This window comes from Lycorma delicatula, chromosome 6, assembly GCF_047948215.1.
Source record: "Lycorma delicatula isolate Av1 chromosome 6, ASM4794821v1, whole genome shotgun sequence".
Classification (NCBI taxonomy): Eukaryota; Metazoa; Arthropoda; class Insecta; order Hemiptera; family Fulgoridae; genus Lycorma; species Lycorma delicatula.
The window spans coordinates 143,676,120-143,697,763 of record NC_134460.1 but is presented as its reverse complement, the minus strand read 5'-3'; the positions used below and the strand labels follow the sequence as shown (position 1 = coordinate 143,697,763).

At 32.1% G+C, this 21,644-nt stretch overlaps 1 protein-coding gene across 1 annotated transcript in view; it reads right to left on the bottom strand.

Annotated features, from left to right (window-relative positions):
• Positions 1–21,644, bottom strand: part of LOC142326317 (uncharacterized) — a 117,934-nt gene that overhangs the window by 65,808 nt on the left and 30,482 nt on the right. Inside the window, exons 5-6 of the mRNA XM_075368720.1 lie at positions 7,192–7,367; positions 547–656 (exon numbers count right to left, since the gene is read on the bottom strand). Of these exons, the coding sequence (XP_075224835.1) occupies positions 547–656; positions 7,192–7,367 (286 nt within the window). The remainder of the gene's footprint in view (positions 1–546; positions 657–7,191; positions 7,368–21,644) is intronic.

Here is a 21,644-nt window from a genome sequence, read left to right as displayed (position 1 = left end):
AGTACCAAAAAATTATTTATGCATATGACCTTCTGACAAAACTGTCAGCTTGAATTTTTGTTGTTTCAGTGATAAGATGTGCCTCCAATCTGTGGACTGCCACTTTAATTTTACAGCAATAAAGCACCAAGATATTATCAACAGTCTCATTATACAATTGAAGAGATTGATTAATTCATGATAGACTTCATATATTTGATCAAAAATCAACATCAGCCAATATCATATCTTCAGAATTCAAAAATAGATGAGACTGTATTTCATTCTTGACAAGCCATTAATTTTTTTATATTCTTTAAATCCACAGATGTACCCACTTACTAGTAGTATTCTCATAATAAATGTGATTTCCTAATAAATGAGGAAAGTTAACACAAATATTTGTATTTTTACACAATTTTCAAACTGTAAAGGTTTGAAAATTTAAACAAATAAGATTTAAAATTATACTAATACAAGTTTTTAGATAAACGTTTTTTGATATAAAGATAAAAATAAAATAATGTAATCAAAATTTATATTTATTATTAAATATTTATAACTTACTGTGACATTTTAGAACTTGAAAATTATAAGGTCTATCTAGTTTTGTTACAGAACCTTCTAATCTTTTTAGCAAAACTGAATCGACTGTACAAGGCACTCCATGCACTTTCCTAAAACAATATAAATTTAAAATATAATAAATAAATAGATAAAAGAATTTCAGTAATACAATTGATATGATGGAACAAAACATAAATAATAATTATAAACAAAAAATAATTTATTTACTAAAAACCTAAATTGTATCAAACATAAAAATAATAAAAAATGAAACATCTTGATAAACCTTTACAACAAAAAAAACTTGATTTTCTAAAATTTTTAGAACAATGTTAATAAGAGATAAATTAAATACTGCGTCTTAATACCTAAGACGCAAGGCTAAATACCTTAGCCTTAAAATTATTTGATAAAAAAGAATCATAATCAAGGTTTTCATAAGACATTACCGATAGAATAAATCATCAAATTTCTTTGGGACATCGTAAAAAATCTGTATAATCAATTTTATACAAAAGAACCATCACATAAGTATGAATCACCATACTTCTCTGAAGCATCTATAACAGCTACTCCAAAACATCATGTTGAAAATAAATGTTACCATGGTGACACAGTGAGTACACAGTACTTACCTGGTATTATTTTACCTGCTATCTATTACAACAATACATGATTAACTACAATCAATTCCATTTAGTGCCAATAAAGTAGCAGTCAATGAAACAGATGCTCACTAGCTTTTTCATCAATTCTCATGATTTTAACTAAATTTTATTTAAAAAGTTTTTTCTCTATTTCAGTATATGTGCATGCTCATTAAAATAATTTTGAAGATTAAGGGGAAGAAATTATTCTTATAATTAAGTAAAAATTATTATTATTTAAAGTTCATGTAGTGTCAACTCCATCAGTCAATTATAAATCTCAAGGGAAATTTGATAATTCTTAGTTTACAGATAGGATCAGCTATAAAGTAATAATTTGCTGGACATTTCACTACTGTTGCTACTGAAGATACTAATAGAATAAGTGAACAGATGATGTATTTAAAGATAAAAAAGATTACACTGAACTAACATAAGATTACATATAAACATGTTTTTCATATGTTGAAAATTATGATAAATTTTCATTTAAAACATTTTTTATATAATAAATTCACTGTAAATTATAAGAAAAAATGGACTTATTGTTCCTATGGCCTATTTCAACTTATTATTTTATTTACTTGGAAGCTTTTATTTCTTTTTAAAAACAGTATTTTCATTGGGTTTTTTATAAGAATGCTTTAAGTTAAGTACAAAGTAAGTTATGTGCACTTTATTATGTCAATCATTTTATTCAGCAAGACTATAAAAAAAATCTTTTGTAACCTTAATTACAAATTCATTTACAAAAAAAAAAAAATTCACTAAATTTTAAACATTTACAAAAAAGATCTGTGATAATCTGTTAAATTTAATAATTAACAAAAATTTACACATAATTATTGGAAATGAACTGCATGAATGCTTATATTATGAGGGTCAATCGGTAATTAATAATTAAAGAAACAAATTACTAAAAAAAATTATTTATTCTATGACACTGAAATTAACACTAGTTTCCAACATAATCCTCAGAACTACAATCAGGCAGTTGCCCCATCTTTATGTGAACGTTCTTATTCCACTAATAAAGAACTGTTCATCTCGTATGTCTGAACCATTCTTCTACCATATTCTTGACCTGCTCATTGTTACTTAACTAAGTGCCATGTAAAAACACTTTTTTAAAAGGAGCAAAAAAAAACTGATGGTGTAGAAATGAGACTATAAAATAGATGTGAAAAAACTCCCAACCCGACATTTGAATGACTTCCCATATTTTTTAACACTATGAGACAGTCATAATGTAGAACTACTAAAAAAGATCAAAGCCATTTCCTTCTTATTGCAGGTTTCACTTTATTACAAGTTTCTCAATAGTACTAGTTGGTGATTGTATGCTGTTCTACCAAATAACACTAATAAATTGGGCTTTTATAGTTCCCAGACACAACTAGGATCAATTTACTGGTTGACGCATAGGCGTTGAATTTTCTCCTGGTGGGCAAACTCTTATATCACCATTCCATACTCATGACATTTGGGTCCATGCACTAAATGATGAATCCAAATTTCATCACAAATTATTATGTGATCTAAAAAAGCATCATCTACAAAAAAAAAAAAATACAAATGTGAACCTGGTGTTTCTGCTTTTGTGTTGACCATCTTGGAACCCTCACTACGAACATGTTTTGCAGTATACAGATTATAGATAATGGAATAGACAATACCAATACAAACACTATAGATTTCACCAATTTCCCAAAGTTTTATGTGTCTGCTCTTGCAAATAAAATCATTAATGCAATTTTGCAAAACTTCACTTGAAACATCCACCATTCTGCCGCTATAAGGGAAATTGATAACCCTTGTTCTGCTTGATTTAAACTGTTCAATCCACTAATAAAAATTTGCACAGTCAATAAACTTTTAATCATATTATTTTAATGCCAGTGAATTTTGGCTGGTTTTACACCTTCAGAAAATAAAAATCTTATCAGAGCATGGTGTTCTTTCACAGCACATGTTTCAAGTAAAGTCAACATTTTGAAATAAACAAAAGAGACTATAGTAATACATTTTTTTTTCAAACAGTTAATATTTTCTTTGTCAGGAGTGCTAATGTGAACTTCAAACAGTTTCAGTTTATTCCATTAAACAGTTTTTCCACTAATGCCATTTTTCTCTTTAATTATTGAATAACCCTTCTATCTTAACTTATTTTTTATTTAAACTTGAATGCTTATTATTTACATAACTTTGATACATAGGTTATTTATATAACTTATTTACCAATTTTATTAAACTAGTATATAAAATTTGTTTAGTAAAGAGAAATATGTGTGCATATAATAAAACAACTTAAATATCTATTGCTACAAAAGCTTTCAATATTACCTTATTCCAATTATCTACAATAGTCTTGGAACATACCATTCATATAAGTAGAGAAAGTACACAGTCATATTGGTTGAAGTTAAATGAACCTACTTCAGGAGAAACGCTTCAAATAAAAAAAAAACCAAAAGTATAACCCAAAAAATTCTCAAGTAGAAAAAACCCTAAGACAAGTGGCAAGTGGTATAATAACCAAAAAAACATTTGCGGGGTTTTTTGTTTGCTTCAAAAATCCTCAAATTAAAGAAAGAGATAAAGCATGTTAAAACTAATATTTAAATTTCACGTGCATTGATCTTTTCAGTGCCATACTCAATATTATATGGTGGCTCGATATCCAAATCATGTAATTAAACAAATCTATGGAACACAAGTCTATTATTATACAAAAACTGGATCAAGGTTGAATTATTTGTTTAGAAAGTATAAGATGGAATGTAGACAAATGTAGAACTTAAGAATTCTACCATGGCAGTTTAGCAATATTTCCCTTACTGTATAAAACATAGTAATAAAAAAAACTGTACATATTTTAATTTTACTTTGATTTGTTTGTAACCTGATGGTACTTGTCACAGCTGACTGTAGTAATGATCGAATACAGTACTCAATCAGCCTGAAAATAATAATCACAGGCAACTAATGACATGGCACAAAACTCGCTGTTAAAACAACAACACAAACATTCTCAAGATTAACAACACAATAGAATTATTCTTCATTCATCTTATGAACAAGCTCGGTACATTAAATAGTGTCAAAAGTACCTTACAATAAATTTTTGCAATAAACTGCATCAAATAACTGAAATAAAAAACAAATCATCTATTGAGTAAAGTTAAGATATCTACAAAATATTTTGCTAATTAGTTTTTTAAATTGTTCACATTAGTTTCATAAACTTATTACCTACCACTGACTGTGACTTTCTTTTCAAACAGTTGTAGATGTTTAGTTATGTGCCCTTCCCTCATATTACATCAATATGGAATCTATTTGGGTTCAAACATCTCCCAAATACAATACTGATTCATGAATATATTATCAACAAACAGTCAAAAATCCTATATTTCTAAAATATCCCTTAACTGAGATCACATTATTTAGATTTAACAGCTCTTAACTGCTTTCTTTAGTTTCAAAATTTGACTCTAGTTTTTCTACATGTTACCTCCCATACACGTTAATATCATAAGAAATACATGATTATATATGGGCATAGTATATTATTTTTAAAATAAGTGTTATGCAAATAACCCTTTCTTCTTAGTTTATAAACCAAAGAATTAACATTTTTACATTATTGTCCCAAGTTAGATATCTATTGCTAAATCTAAAAGCTTTGAAGTGTTTATTTGAAAGAACAGGATTTGAATTTATAACTGCTGTATTACAGGAGGATTCTATTTGTATTTTGTATAATAAACAGATAAAACAACCTTTTTAAAAATAAATTCTTCATGATAAAGCTGTTGAAAGTTTACAAATTCTCTAAACAAGTCCTCAGTTTCACGTTGAGCTTTAGCTGATATTCTTAAATTAGAGTAATCAGCATAAAGCATAAACTACTTCCCAGGCAATAGGTAATACTTTGGGACATCTCTTTTAAATAATATAAAAACAACATCGATGGTCCAAAAACTGAATGATGTAGTACTGCAAATTTTACTTTATTTAACACATTGCATGAATGCTTACTGACGTAAATGCTTAGTGATTTTCTATACACTTCTTCACGTAGATACATATATTTTTTCAAATCAGTATTCTAATTTCACTGAACTGCATGTGACATTCAGCCTTCACGTGATATTCCATTCTCCTTATTATAAGAACTTACTGTAAAGAAAACACAATAGTTTTTAGAGAAAAGAATTCTGACTGGTGCTTCTCTTTACCTCAGGTATTTTAAACACGTCATGGGCATAAAAAAGGTCAGAACAGATAGTGCACAACAAATTAACTTCCTTTGCTAACATACATTTGCATACATACATACACGTACATTGCCTCCTCTCAATAGGAGAAAATTATTTTTTTTCCAAAGGTCAAATTAGATGTAATCGAATTCAAAAAATGTCATCTCCAAATTCTATTACTATTAAAAAGAAAAATCAGACTATCCATTTATCACTGTGTGAGAACAACAAGAATTGTAAAATTCAAACCACTTTCTTCTTTGATCACAGTTAAAGAGTAATGGTGACAAGTTTTTATGTTGTTAGAATTACTAAAATTTCCATATTAACAAAACATGAAAGTGGTAATAGACACCAAACAATTAGAGGCAATAAAAAAACAGATTTCCACAATTTTAACATAAGGAATAACAGGTGCATTAATCAGATCAACACATTTAAAAAGACAACATCATAAAGACAAAATAAAAGTAAATACTTAATGTATACATAACATAATGTAAATCACTAGAAAAAATGTAAATTTATAAGATATGACTAAAAAAATATTAATCTTGATAATAACTTTTAATCTGCTGATGAAGTCCTTTCCTTATCAACATTAGTAACAAATATACTTCCCCTGTTGAGTTAAAAAAAATAATTAACAGATTTTTTTTTAAAAACAGAAGGTAGTACATTAATTTATCACTTTAACCACCTGTCCAAATGTTTCTTATGGGTATGACATATGTGAAGCGACTGAGAAAAAAGGCACCATCAGGGTTGCTTTCTCTGATGTTAATGATTTTGTCTGTACAGTCAGTCCCTGTGTTGAACAAAGTGATATGTCACTTGTTCAGCTGAATACTACTTACATTTTGATGTGCTCAGAATACTGATCAATAACATTTTCATCTCGATGAAGAAGGCAATACAAAACCATACATTTCTCTCAATTTCTCATGCCTGGCATTATAGTGTTATTCCTGAAAATGGTAATCCTTACCAGGATGACTCATGTCAGGCTGCCTACAACCTTTACAGTTGTGATACTGAATACATAAATATATATTTAAAATCTGTTTTCATATTTTTTTCAATAAGGTACAATATTTTTATAATTAAATGATATGAATTTTATATGAAAAATTTTTTCCAAAGGGGGAGAATTTTTGTAAGGGTGCTTTTTTGCACGCCATCAATCAGGGTATGTCCACAGGAGGGGCCACTGCTATCAAACCACAAAAATCCCAATAAATCACAATGTCCTGACATCCTAGCATGTTAGATGAGCATCATGACCAAATCCAAAGATTACCACCACAGATATGGGATCAAGGATAAAGGAAAAAATTGAATTAAAAGAAAGGGATAATCTATCTCCAAGCAACTGTACCATTGAGTGCTACTATGATGGACTGACCTTCCAGGTACAACAATTCTTTAAAAGATCATCAGATGTCTTTACACAGGTAGAAGCAGCACATTATTGATAAATTTTTTTGTGATACCACCTCAAATATGTGCTGCAATAAATGCCTTTCTTCTATCTGCTAAATAACACTAAAGAAAAAGCTCAGACTTTCTTTCTTACCTCTAGAATTGTTATTGTAAGCACGTATCTGACTGAATTATAAGCTTAGCAAGCTCAGCACTGAAAAACAATATTATTATTATTCTACCAACAATTTTTTCAAAATAAGAAATAAATTATCAGTGTTATAAACACTATATACATTATTTTAAAAACGAACCTGCTTGTAGTAAAGAATTCTTCCCTTATTTGACACCATAACTCATGAAGAAGTAATTCTTGATAAATATAAAAGTAATCTTCAAAATTCCTATATTCCTTTTTAACATTTTGTACTTTAACAAGACCTTCTGCATTATGTGATACATTTGGTGGTTTAGACATTCTCTTTGATTCCTGCAAATAAACAAACTCTAAAAGTAAATTTGATATTCCTAATATCTGCTCGCAAAATTTAATTAATTTCCACCTGATCACCAAATTTCACATTACACAAAAATATTATTAAAAATGAAAAATTCTTACACACACATATTGTGATTATAGATTATAGAATACTTCACCTACCTTAACACAAGAAAAATGAAATCACAAAATGGGATCTTGAATGAGAGCCAAAAGGAATAGATGGAAAAATGATTTAACAAATATTTCAGAGGCAAAAATGATTTTCAATTATTATGATGTTCAAAACGATTTGCAAAGGGGATAATCCAATGCTTTAATGATGGGCTGATGCCGATGATCAAAGCACTGATCATTACGGCGATGATGGTAGCGAAAACCCTATGTAGCTGTGGAACTGGCCAAGGACTATTATTCCTATCTGATGATCGCTCAAAAGCTAAACTTGTGACTGAGATGTCTAATGGGATAAAGCAGGCCTCCAGGATACTAGATCGTGGATACCGGTGTTCTTTGGTGGTTGGGTTTCAATTAACCACACCTCTCAGGATTGGTCGAACTGAGGATGTACAAGACCACACTTCATTTACACTCATACATATCATCCTCTGAAGTATTATCTAAAAACGGTAGTTACCGGAGGCTAAACAGGAAAAAGAAAAAAAAGGCCTCCAGGATAGGAAGCCTAGCTTAATCCAATCATCGATCTATCAAATTTTTGGAGAAGGCATATCAAAATCCTATACATCTGATAAGAGAAAGATAAAAAACATATAAGAATTGTGTAACGAAAAATTTACAGATTCAGATTATTTTCCTTTTTTAAAAGTTATACACCTCTATTTAAGAAAGAATTAAGTGACTTTTATGTTCAAAATGGCACAAAAGAAATCAATTACAATAATACACCCAACATAAGAAATAAGTTTTACATCCTAAAGAAAAAAATCATAAACAATTTTATACTTTTACTGGCTGCAAAAATATATACTAAGAAACAATATAATATGGGTAACAGGACAAAAACTTATGCATTTATTAAAACTAATTACACAAAATAGATGATAAATTAAATATCTTTAACAAAATCAGTAATTGGGCAGTAGTTATTTAATATAAAGAAAAAACAATAAAAGAGAAAAAATTTGTCTATAAGAGAGAGAAAAAATATTTTTGAGAGAGAAAATATATTTTTATCATATAATTTTCTTTGATATTGTGTGAGATAAGACAAAATAGTATGAATTATTTTAGTATAATACTAATTTCTTTTTTAACATAGTGAATTATTTTTCAACAGCTTGAGGGTAAAATGTAAGATTAAATTCCTGAAATAAATGAAAGTCACTACCAATTTATATATGGTTTTGTTAAACATATTTATGAAAGATATCAATACTCTACCTTAAACGGGAAAGATACAAGGAATATATTGTTATCTTAATGCATTTTTTTTACCAATTATGAAGAACACATTTTATGACATAACAGACTTAAATCTTGCTTACTACTCTAATATCTTTATTTATGAAAACGAAAACACTGTAGCTTTTGGTACATTGTACCACAGAGTAATTATTCCAGAGCTCTAAGTGGAAGGAAGAAACTGCCTGCATGTGTTACAGGCTGATAAGATAAAATGCAATTTTTCTGTTTAGAGTGTTTACCAGAGTCATTTTACAATTTATCAGTCAACTCACCAGAACATACCAATATTAAGATCGTATTCAAAAGTACAACAGTTATTTTCAAACTACATCATTCAGAGGAGAGCATATTAAAGAAGATGATGGATTTATGCCAACTTTTAAGATGCAAGGTTAGGTGTATCACTTAGTAGGAGGTCTTCTACCTGTTCCAAATCTTAATTCTTTCAATCTTATTTTGTTGAGAAGGATGAATGAGAAGCACATTTGAGATACAGCAATAGACCAATTTTCCACAATGCTCACTAAAACATCAATATTTAATTACAACATTATTAAGTGACAAAAATCTGATTCTTTTGAAAACTGTAGTACTAGTAAAATGCAGCTTTCCTCTTTAGAGCATTTACCTGAGCCATTTTACAGTTTGCCAATGAACACTTATTCGCCAAGAACATACCTATACAACAGATTGCATTTAAAAGTACAGCAACTGTTTCCAAATAACAACATTCAGAAGAAACAAGATTAAAGAAGACAGATTTATGCCAATTGAAAAAAAAAATTGATTGTTGAAGAATCCCTAAAAAAATCCCATGATATCATCATCTATATCTCTTCATCAAGCTTTATCAAATGCCACTCCAAGTTGATTAAGACAAAATGGTGTTTATACAAAGAATAAGGCATTCTACACTTCTGATGTAAAGAAGAAGTGGTCTTCCACCAACTGGTGGAAGATCTGCCTTATTAAACCCTACACTGTTCTGTTGCAATAATAGTTTTTTCTCCAGCTACCACACCAGATTCCAGTTCAACATTCTATGTATCTATCAACTTACACAAGACACTTTTTAGAAATACTGGGCAGTAATTACAGAAACACAAGTTGTCATTTCCAGACACAGACTACTTAGCTACCCATTATCACAAAAAAGAAAAGTACCCAATTCAAACATTTTGTTATAGATTGCAACAAATTAACACAAAGATTGGAAAACGTAACAATATAGACAGACAAATACTGCCATTTCCAGGAGCAAAACTACAATATTTTTATATAATGTTGCTATTCTTAAGAGAATGAAATGTAAGTACAATTATTCTTAAGAATAAACACTGTGTAATTTATTATAAAACTTAAATTTCTGAAATTCTGGGCTATAAATGTTATAAGGGAGGTATACAATACTCATAGCAGTGTGGTGGACAGACCCTATATTCCTAAAATCATATGGTTAGTACTGGCCACATATGAATTGTAATTTTAATAGATGTAGGATTAGTTCTTCAAATGAACTTAATACACTTTTTTCATGAACATATTCTCAGAAAATTTGACAACAAAACTGTTTTAACATTCAAATAGATTCTGAGATATTAAAAGATATGTCTGTAACTGAAGGTTTGCAGAGCCCTCCAACAATTTCTAAGTGGCTTCTAATTCTTATTGCATTATTGTTAACAAACAAAAACAGGTGGATACTTAAATTTCCTGGATTATATTGGAATGGGTATGTGAACATAACTTTCAGCACCGACTAATCATCTAATACTAAACCTGCAGCATCAAGAATTAGATGTGTAATGCAAATCATTTAAAATCTCATTATCACCATCCTAAAATCATCAATATATTTAAATTTGTCACCAGAGATCTCTGGATCACCATCTGATCCTGATCAGACTTTAGACCATGAGTAGTATTCTGGGTTGAAAATCTTGTCATATTTATCCCCGCTAGCTTTTTCCACTATCTAAATTCTTGGTCATTAAACAACTACAACATTTTGTATGTATATGAACATCCTGACTCCGAAGGGAAAGATCCCGCATGTGATGATTCTAGTTGCCATGCTACCCGCTCTGTACTTAGCCCTGATGGAGTTTACTGGAAGTCATCTTCTGAACCCACAGACTGAATAAAATCTCTCAGTTAACAGTTTGGTCTCAATCAAAATCCCACCGATGTAAAAGCCACAAAAGACACTTCCATCAATATAAGAATGTACCATCAATAAACACAAAACAAAACCAAAAACAACTACTCAAACAAACAGAACTGAGTAGAAATAAAATATTATTTAAACATACAAATAAAAAAAATATACATTTCATAAAAATTGAAATGTATGTGAAAAACAAACTTCTGTGACCACCACCTTATAGATCAGCACTCACCCATACACCACTGAAGACATACAAATAATAACAGAAGAAATATAAATTTACCTTGTACAACATATGTTAGAAGCAGTTAGCTACTCCTACTTGGTCACTTACCCATAACTAGAAAAAATCTAAAAAAAAATTAGTATTTTTAATGAAAATTTTGTCTTGCCTTTAGAGATGTACCATCCACAAACAAAAATTAAACAAATTTAAACTCAAATTAATAATTACACATCTTCTATTTGAGAAAATATACCTTGAACATACCTTATATAACATTAAATTTTACTTCCTTGTACGAAGTAAAGGAAATATTATAATCATAAAAAATTTCACTTTTAAGATTTCAACAGAAGTATCAATTTTGACATCCCTGAATCCATTTTGACTAGTTTCGACATGAGTCTGTACGTATATATGTATGTATCTCACATAACTCAAAAACGATTACCTGCAGGATGTTGAAATTTTCGATTTAGGACTGTTGTAACATCTAGTTATGCACCTCTCCTTTTGATTGCAATCTACTAAATCAAAAGTGTCCAAAAAAGCCCAAAATAAAAAAAAAATTGTTTTTTTTCTTAACTGCAGTAATAAGCCTTCATGAGCTTTTCAACTATATATCGTAAGTGGTGCTTATTTTCATTGGTTCCAGAGTTACAGCAAATGAAATATTTGGATCGAATAAGGGGAAGGCCATCAGTTTGAATCAGACTTAATCTCCTTTTTTTAACATTTTTTTAAAATTTAAATATTTTTTTTTGTCTTCAGTCATTTGACTGGTTTAATGCAGCTCATCAAGATTCCCTATCTAGTGCTAGTCGTTTCATTTTGGTATACCCCTACATCCTGCATCCCTAACAATTTGCTTTACATATTCCAAACGTTGCCTGCCTACACAATTTTTTCCTTCTACCTGTCCCTCCAATATTAAAGCAACTATTCCAGGATGCCTAAATATGTGGCCTATAAGTCTGTCTCTTCTTTTAGCTATATTTTTCCAAGTGCTCTTGCCGCAACGTCTCTTCATTTGTCACTTTATCCACTCATCTGATTTTTAACATTCTCCTATAACACCACATTTCAAAAGCTTCTAATCTTTTCTTCTCAGATACTCCGATCGTCCAAGTTTCACCACTATATAAAGTGACACTCCAAACATATACTTTCAAAAATCTTTTCCTGACATTTAAATTAATTTTTGATGTAAACAAACTATGTTTCTGACTGAAGGCTTGTTTCGCCTGTACTATTCGGCATTTTATATCGCTCCTGCTTTGTCCATCTTTAGTAATTCTACTTCCCAAATAACAAAATTTTTCTACCTCCATAATCTTTTCTTCTCCTATTTTCACAATCAGTGGTCCATCTTTGTTATTTCTACTACATTTCATTACTTTTTTTTTGTTCTTGTTTATTTTCATGTGGTAGTTGTTGCGTAGGACTTCATCCATGCCATTCATTGTTTCTTCTAAATCCTTTTTCTCTCAGCTTGAATTACTATATCATCAGCAAATCGTAGCATCTTTATCTTTTCACCTTGTACTGTTACTCCGGATCTAAATTATTCTTTAACAACATTAACTGCTAGTTCTATGAAAAGATTAAAAAGTAACGGGGATAGGGAACGTCCTTGTCAGACTCCCTTTCTTATTACGGCTTCTTTCTTATGTTCTTGAATTATTACCGTTGCTGTTTGGATCCTGTAAATGTTAGCAATTGTTCTTCTCTCTGTATTTGAACCCTAATTTTTTTAAAATTCAGAACAATTTATTCCAGTCTAAGTTATTGAATGCCTTTTCTAGGTCTATAAATGGCAAGTATGTTGGTTTGTTTTTCTTTAGTCTTCCTTCTACTATCGAACTGAGGCCTACAATTGCTTTCCTTGTCCCTATACTTTTCCTGGAACCAAATTGGTCTTCTCCTAACACTTCTTCCACTCTCCTCTCAATACTTCTGTATAGAATTCTAGTTAAGATTTTTGATGCATGTATAGTTAAACTAATTGTTCTGTATTCCTCACATTTATCCGCTCCTGCTTTCTTTGGTATCATGACTACAACACTTTTTTTGAAGTCTGACGGAACTTTCCCTTTTTCATAAATATTACACACCAGTTTGTATAGTCTATCAATTGCTTTCGCACCTGCACTGCGCAGTAATTCTACAGGTATTCCGTCTATTCCAGGAGCCTTTCTGCCATTCAAATCTTTTAATACTCTCTTAAATTCAGATCTCAGTATTGTTTCTCCCATTTCATCCTCTTCAGCTTCCTCTTCTTCCTCCATAATACCATTTTCTAATTCATTTCCTCCGTATAACTCTTCAATATATTCCACCCACATATTGACTTTACCTTTCATTATAGATCGGTGTACCATCTTTGTTTAACACATTATTGGATTTTAATTTATGTACCCCAAAACGTTCCTGTATGCTCCGTCTATTTAAATATATATAAATTTTATTTTAAATATATTGATTTATTAATAATTATTAACCTCAGATTGTAAAAAATTACAATAAATAATGATTCAATAACAACAATAAAAAAAAAACTATGAAAAAATATGAGAAGTTATTAGTGAAATAAAATTTGATGTACTTTTCATTTTAAATTAATGTGTACAGGTAATTTAATAGGCGTACAAGTAAGTCATGTGCTGTTTATATCACATTTGGTGAAACATCTGATTATTCGTTTTTGTTTTTATTTTATTGACGGTTACATCATGATAATTTAAAAAAAAAACATTGTATTAGATAGACATAAGACATACATTTATTTAAGTAGTAATAAAGGGGCATTTACTCTATCCTAATATTTCAGTTATTTTCTAATTGCTGAATTAATAACTGTTAAATATTTAATGTTAATAAAAAATATGAATAAATATCAGAAGTTATTAATGAAATAAAATTGTATATACTTTTCATTTTAAAATAGCGTATACATAATAGACGTACAATGAATCATGTGGTGTCCACATCAAATTTTTTTTATTTATAATATATTCTCTTTTTCCAAGTTTTAAGAGAAAAGATTGGCTAAGGAGAAGAAAGTGTAAAAGAAAGATGGACTAAAATCTTTAAGGCTTTAAGATAAAGAAAACAATTCTGATTGATGACTTTACATGGACCACTTAAATCTTATTGCTTTTTCTACAGATACTAGACAGCTATATGAAAACACAATAAGGCTTCCCCAAAAAAAAAAACCTTGGTCACCCATCCCCAGAATTTTAAAGCATATGGAAATATTCAGCTGAACAATAAACTGTACTTTTTTCTTGGTGCACAATGAAGTATCATCATCAGCACCTGGACATGTTATTTATATAGTAAATAAATAATTAAAAATTAACAATTAAACACTAAAACCCCATCATATAAAAACACAGCATAAATTGACAACACCTATGATGTATGCTAAAAGCAAAATAAAACCACAATGAAATATTACATTAATAATTTAAATTAAAACAATAACATTACTATCTGCCATAAACCAAATGGGATAAGTAACCAAAACATACTACAGTAAAAATCAAATATTTGAATGTAAATAAACGTCCTTAAGAAATCTTAAAACATTTGATAACATCATCTCATTGTTTCTCATGATATTTCAGAAGTTAATCCCTAGTTTAAACTTCCAATGCAATGCCACATAACAGACACAATCCAAAGTATGTAGTGTACAGTTAGTTGGCAGTCGCAGCGAACACAATCGGTTGCATCAGTCTGAGTCATTAGATATCCATACGTGAGCCTTGAGTGCCCTTTTTGCAAACAGCAAATAATAACCTCCTCTTAACAGTTATTCCTGCATAAGGAGCTTCACGGAGATATAGGTGTTCTTAACAGGACAAACTTTATGGCTGATTAGCATTCTATTCACTTTCCCACATATCCTAGACCACACTCTTTAGAAAACAAATAGATCATAAAAAACAACATAATTATTGAAAAGAGGTTGGAAACCAAAACTCTTTTTCTGCACTAATAGCACACTCATTGCCTGTGATTCCAATATGACTAGGGATACAGCAGAAGCTTACAGTTGTGTTATGTTGAGTCATTTGAAAAAACACACCGAATTTTACAAACAACAGGGCATCCAGAGTAGTATCACTAATCACCTGTAAGGCACTCATGGAATCTTAAACAGATAAGTACACGTCAAAATACTGGGCTAATTACATTTAAGGCCTTATTAATAGCATAAAGTTCTGTAATGATAACACTGATGATGCTGGGAAGGCTAAGCATGTATGTTCCATTGCCAACCACAAAAGCACAAATAGAATTAATGTTTTTAGAGTCATCTGTATAAATTATAGCATCAGTTTTCACTCTATTTATAATATAAAATTTTTCTTATAATATAACCAGATTTGTGTTCTTTTACCTGCAAAGGATAAAGCAGCAATTTAGGAGAGAAGGCTGCAAAGGAGGGTAATATCATGGAACAACAATATGAACTGGAAATAATTTATTCAGAGCTAAGAAAAGGTGCTGAATTCTGATACCTAACACAGCGGTAAATCCCTCCTGTTCATGATATCGATTAAGATGCAGGTTGGAGAACACCGCATCAAAGGTTGGATGATTTGGTTGCGCTTTAATGCAAGATATATAAGCATTTGGTTTCATATATTCCAAAGTGATGGCCCAACCATCCACCAGTAGATTTACCTCAGGGCTTGAACAAAATGCACCTGCAGCAAGATGGATGAACTACATTGAGCATTCTAAGAGTGGTGGAACAAGCAGATGAAAAAGCCATGCAGCCATAGTCTACCAGAGCTCAGTAAAAGCGCAACATGCATACGTGATCATTTCCCTAACAAGTATTAGATAAAACTCAGCATGTCTAGCAATTTTAAAAAGTTTATTTTCAGCTCCTTTAAAAGTATTACCCACGTCAGTCATTGGTCAAACCATAATTCAAGAAATCTAATCTATGTGCATGGTTCAACTGGATCACCATAAAAACAGTTGATGGTCAATACTTTCCCTCAAGCTTGAAAACCAAATGCATTTCGTTTTCTCAGGAATTAATGTGAATCCACTTGTTTTGCATATTTCTAAATGGGTTATAGTATTTATGAGCAACCTCTCATCAGAAGCTAAAGTTCTAGATACAACAGAAAATGAAAAATCATCAACAAATAAAGAACACATAACAGGTTTTCGCATGCAGTTTGTTACACTATTTATTGCTATGGCAAATAAGGTAACACTTAGGACCTAACCTGTGCTGTTCCGTTTTCTAGTGTAAAATTTTTGGATACTGTTATAACTCGAACTTGAAAGGATTGACTACTGAGGAAATCCCAGATAAAATGCAAGCAAATTTCTTTATATACCCCATTCATGCAGTTTATTTTGGATTCCTTTCCTTCAAGCCGTGTCATACACCTTTTGGATATCAAAGAATAGAGCAACAAGACATTGGCGAAGTAGAAAAAAGGTGTTTTGAATGACAGATTCAAGAGATAATCTACATGATCAACAGACAATCTATATTGCCAGAATCTACATTGTTTGGGGGCAATTAGAGTGTTTCTCTCAAAGTACCACAGTAGACAACCTTGGCAGGGTACTGGTCAAAGAGATAAGACAATAACCTGAGGGGCATAGCTTATCTTTATCAGGTTTCACTACGGGAATCAACAATGCTTCTGATCAAGAATCTGCAAAAACCTCATCAGAAAATATTCTATTTTAGATACACAAAAGATGTCGTAATGCAGTATGTGGAAGATGTGATAACATACTGAGCCTGATATTATTATTTCCAAGGGAAGTGTCACAGCTATTATTCAAGGCATACTTTAGCTCATCAAAAGAAAAAGGAAAGTTTAATCCATTTTGCAAATCTCCAATACCAAATGGCACACTTTCTATGTGCAACTATAACTGATAAACTCACGACCATATGATAACGTAAGTGAAACTGCCATAAACATATTTCCGAATGTGTTCACCACATCAATTGGCATAGTTATGAGGATTTCTTTGTTTTCCAGTCCAATTGGCTGCAAAGATGGTCATGATCCATATATAGCCTGAACTTTTCTCTACACAACTGATGATGGAATTGTATGAGAAATGGTATTGACAAAATTCAGCTATGATTTCCATTTAGCACATCAAAACACTCGACGGCAAACAGCCCTCACATTGTAAAAGACACAGAGCAATTCAGTCATAGAACTTCAATTGAAATTACGTAAAGTCCTGTGAAGATCCAAAACTGTACATCTACAGTCCTTGTCCCACCAAGAAACAGAAGGCTGTTTCAAGTATCAGGTGTGTAAACTTGGCAAGATGATGGTGAATCGCGCTACCATTCCTGTCGTAATGGCTAAATGAATCGTTGTATCCGTTCCAATTCACTTTTCAATCTACCAATCTGCATGGCTGAATCTGAAGCAAATCAGTATTACAGACTGAGATGTCAACCAGTCTGTGATCGCTTCCAAAGAAGTTTTTGGAAACGTTCCAGGTAAGACATGGGAATAGGGATGCTGAACCACAAGACAGATCGAAAATGAACCTGAAATGCACATAATGCATGTAATCAAAAATGTACCTGATAAAGATGGCAAAGATGTACAATCAATCATTCAATAAGCAGAGATCTAAGGTCTGCTTCAGCTGATCAACCGTAGTGCCTCGGGAAGAACATGCTGATGAGCTCCATGAACAGTGAAGGGCATTGAAATCGCCAATTATTAGGCACAGTAAAGGAATCTGTGAAAACAGACTGGACAGATCATCTTCACTGACACTGAAATTTGGCAGAAGATATAAGTTGCAGATATTCAGCTTAAGTGGCACCAATATCTTCACTAAGACTGCAGGGATGCTTGTCACTACCGGAATACAATTTTTAGTGAAAGTGGCTAATAAGATTTCCTTCAGGAAAACAGCCACAGTTTCACATTATCTGCCTCTGGTGGTTACATCTGTCGCAGATGTAATCATGGAAAAGACACATCATCCAGGGGACAAAGGTGAGTTTCCTGCAGACACAGCATTAAAGGATTTTCTTCCTTTAAAATGATTCAGACATCTTGATGGCGAGTATGGAAACTGCAAACATTCCACTAAATATTTATAACCATAATTTTTTTTTTCTTTTATAACCTCAATGCACAAATTATTTATCAAATACTACCCAGTTTTTCTTTTTGGATTTTATAATATTTAGGAAGTGCTTTGCTTCTTCGGGAACTTCATTTGGCCCCATACTCTCGAAAGACCTCGAAGATGTGGAGGGGATTTTGAAGTCTGGCAGGTCGGACACACAATACCACTTTTTTGTAGATCTCTTCATTGGGATCTTAGTAGTTTGCTGTGCTGTTGGTGCATCAGGAGTTTTATTTGGTGGTGTACCAAATGAAGATGTTTTCATTACACCATGGTCAGTCTTTCCACCAAAACTATCCTTCTTCTTGCCAGTACTCAACACTGCAATAGAAAAGGTGAGAGATGTTACATGGTCTGACAAAGCCTGAACAAATTTGGTTAGTTTGCATAATGCGCACTCCTTCTTTTGCACATTGTTAGAAAGAGCCTGGAAAAAACTAGCACCAGGCAATTACAGGAATCCTCATGTTGAGGGATTTTTTATATTCCCAATGAGCCACAGGAAACAACACTTTCTGTTCAATACAAATTCTTAACAAAGTCTGTTCCTCCTTATAAACACGGCATTCTCTTGAGATCTTGCCAAAGGTGAACCCTTCCAGTTAATACATTTTCAGCTTCTATGCATGAGCTATCATCATGCTCATTACAGCTACAACAAGCAAAAACTTGCTCTTTGGTGCAACTAGTTTTCTTGTGACCAAAACCCTGACACTGAAAGCAGCATCTCAGGTTAGGTATGTTAGATCGCACACAGACCAAGAAGGAACTAATTTTTATTCCCCAGGAACAGTTGAAGCAGAAAAAGGTTCGAATAAGTGAAGATGTTGGTACATAACACCATTCTCCTTCCTCACAATTCTCTGCACAGAAGTCACTGACTGCATCTTACTGAATCTGACTGAATCGTAAACATCTTACGGACATGACATTACATTCTTATTGGCATATAAATTATTTTATAATTTTACAATCAACTATTATGAACAAAACAATTTTAACTTACATTTAATAATAATTAAACATACAGTGTTTATATACATTAATATTAAATTAACAACTTCAATAAAATCCCTGATGATGGAGAAGTGACTCTGAAAGCGCTAGGACACATACATTGAAAATTGTTGATAAGTGGAAACATTAATCTATACAAATTGTATTAATACTAACGATGCACAATGGTTAGAAAATTAAATCTACAAGATCAGTCCCTTGCTGAAATTTAGTGTTTATGGAACTGACCCCAAAGGGGAGGACACCTACCATGTGACAGATCTAAACACCACACCATCCTCACTGTGCCTAGTCCGCAGGGGCTTTACTGGAGGTCATCTTCAAGGGCCTCAAGACATGATCCATCTTGCCTGTCAGGATGCCACCAATGCAAATGCCACACACATTCCCATCGGTGTAAGACACCTACACAGATCCTACTATTTACACAAGTTTTAAACAAGACCTTACCGATTCAGCTGATTCGCAAACCCACCCTGCGGTAGAGCAAGCCCAAGAAGTAATGCCAACGAGCATGCAACAACTAAACAACACAAACACCAATTATACCAATAAAACAAAAACATAAAAACAACAAACTTCAAAAACATCACACATTACAATAACCAGTGAAACAACAATTAAACATAAACCCAAACAAAAACAAAATAACAATTAAACTAACTAAACACTATTAGACCAAAAACTTACTCCATAACCCACAACAAAAACAAATCAGAAAAGAAATCAATTGAAGCCTAAACAATAAAACAACTCAAACAAGAAAACAACTCCAGAGGCCTCCAGCCTGTGATCCACACAGCTGTAAATCTAAAAATCAATTTTCCTACACAACATATCATGCACACACGTATGCAGGACATTCATCCAATCTACAATTGCATACGCCGACTTCCCAACTAGAGTACACAGTTAATACAGATTGGAGACCCCCCAAACTGCTCAATAGGTGTTGTAACACAGAATGAGGAAGATGTGACAGCATACAGAGACAAATGTTGTCAAGTTCAGGGAAGGTGTCACATGAGTTTATAAATGAGTGTGACAACTCAGTGAATGAGAATGGAGCATTTAATTCACGACCGAATCACCAATGTTGAACAATAATACTTCCATATGTATCTTGTACCTATGAAATTCATTGCTATATGATGAAGTGAGAGACACTGAACGGAAAGAATTTGCTAAGGTATTAGCCACTGCAGAAGATGATCTGAGGTGTTCTCTCCTTCATGAAGCCCTAGAACAGATTGAAATGGTGATCTGTAAATTGCACAGATCTTTTTCCACACAGTAGACGAGGGAGTAATACGTGAGATGGTGTCCACATATTTCCTCCATGACTTCCTCTTAGTGTCCAAGAATACCCGATGACATATCGCTCTAGCTTTACGGTACAAATCTAGATTCTCATACGTGGGTCTGCGGTTAAATTTACGCAGTGTCTGCCGTCGTCTGATAATAGCGCAATGCAATCAGTCCACAAAGGAACAGAAGGATGTCTAGGGTTTCTCGATGTTTGTGGGATGTACCTGTTAGCAGCCTCAAGCATCATAGATGTAAAAGAGGAAAGCTGATTAAAGATACATGCACCATCATCGTACTGTGATGGGAAGGCTTCAAGGTAACCGTTCTAATCCGCCTTGTCAACAATCCACCTTCATGGCCTTCTCATCATATCGCAATCGACATTAAAAGCAATAATAATATGCCTGTTATCACTGCTGTGAAAGTCCTTGCAAAGAGATTAATTAAGACGACGAAATAAACTCAACAGGCACACAGAAAGGTCGATGTTGGATAATGTATCAGATGATAAGGACATGAATGTGTGTGACCCATCATTCAGTACACATGTCTCATCATGTTTATCATATTTCCTCGAGAGGAGCAGAAAGTCGAGTCCCAGGAAATATGGTGGGCATTAAAGTCTCTTACTATTAATGATGGCGATGGGATTTGCGCAAGGAGATTTGACATTTCTAGAACATTGAACTTCAAGTTCGGCAAGAGATACAAATTGTAGACAAACAATCTGAAGGGTAAAGGGACCTTCACAGCAAGAATAAGAATAGCTAGTGGTATCCTCGTAGCCGACACCTCATTCCACAGGAAAATAGTAACTTTATTACTCTCTCTACTGTCTATTTGACAGTTGTACCTCTCACAGAAATAGCCTCTGAGCATTACTGCATCCCGTTGTAAGAGATGCGTTTCTTGGAAGCACATGATTGGTGGTTCATAAGTGTCCCCAAATACTCTAATATCCTCA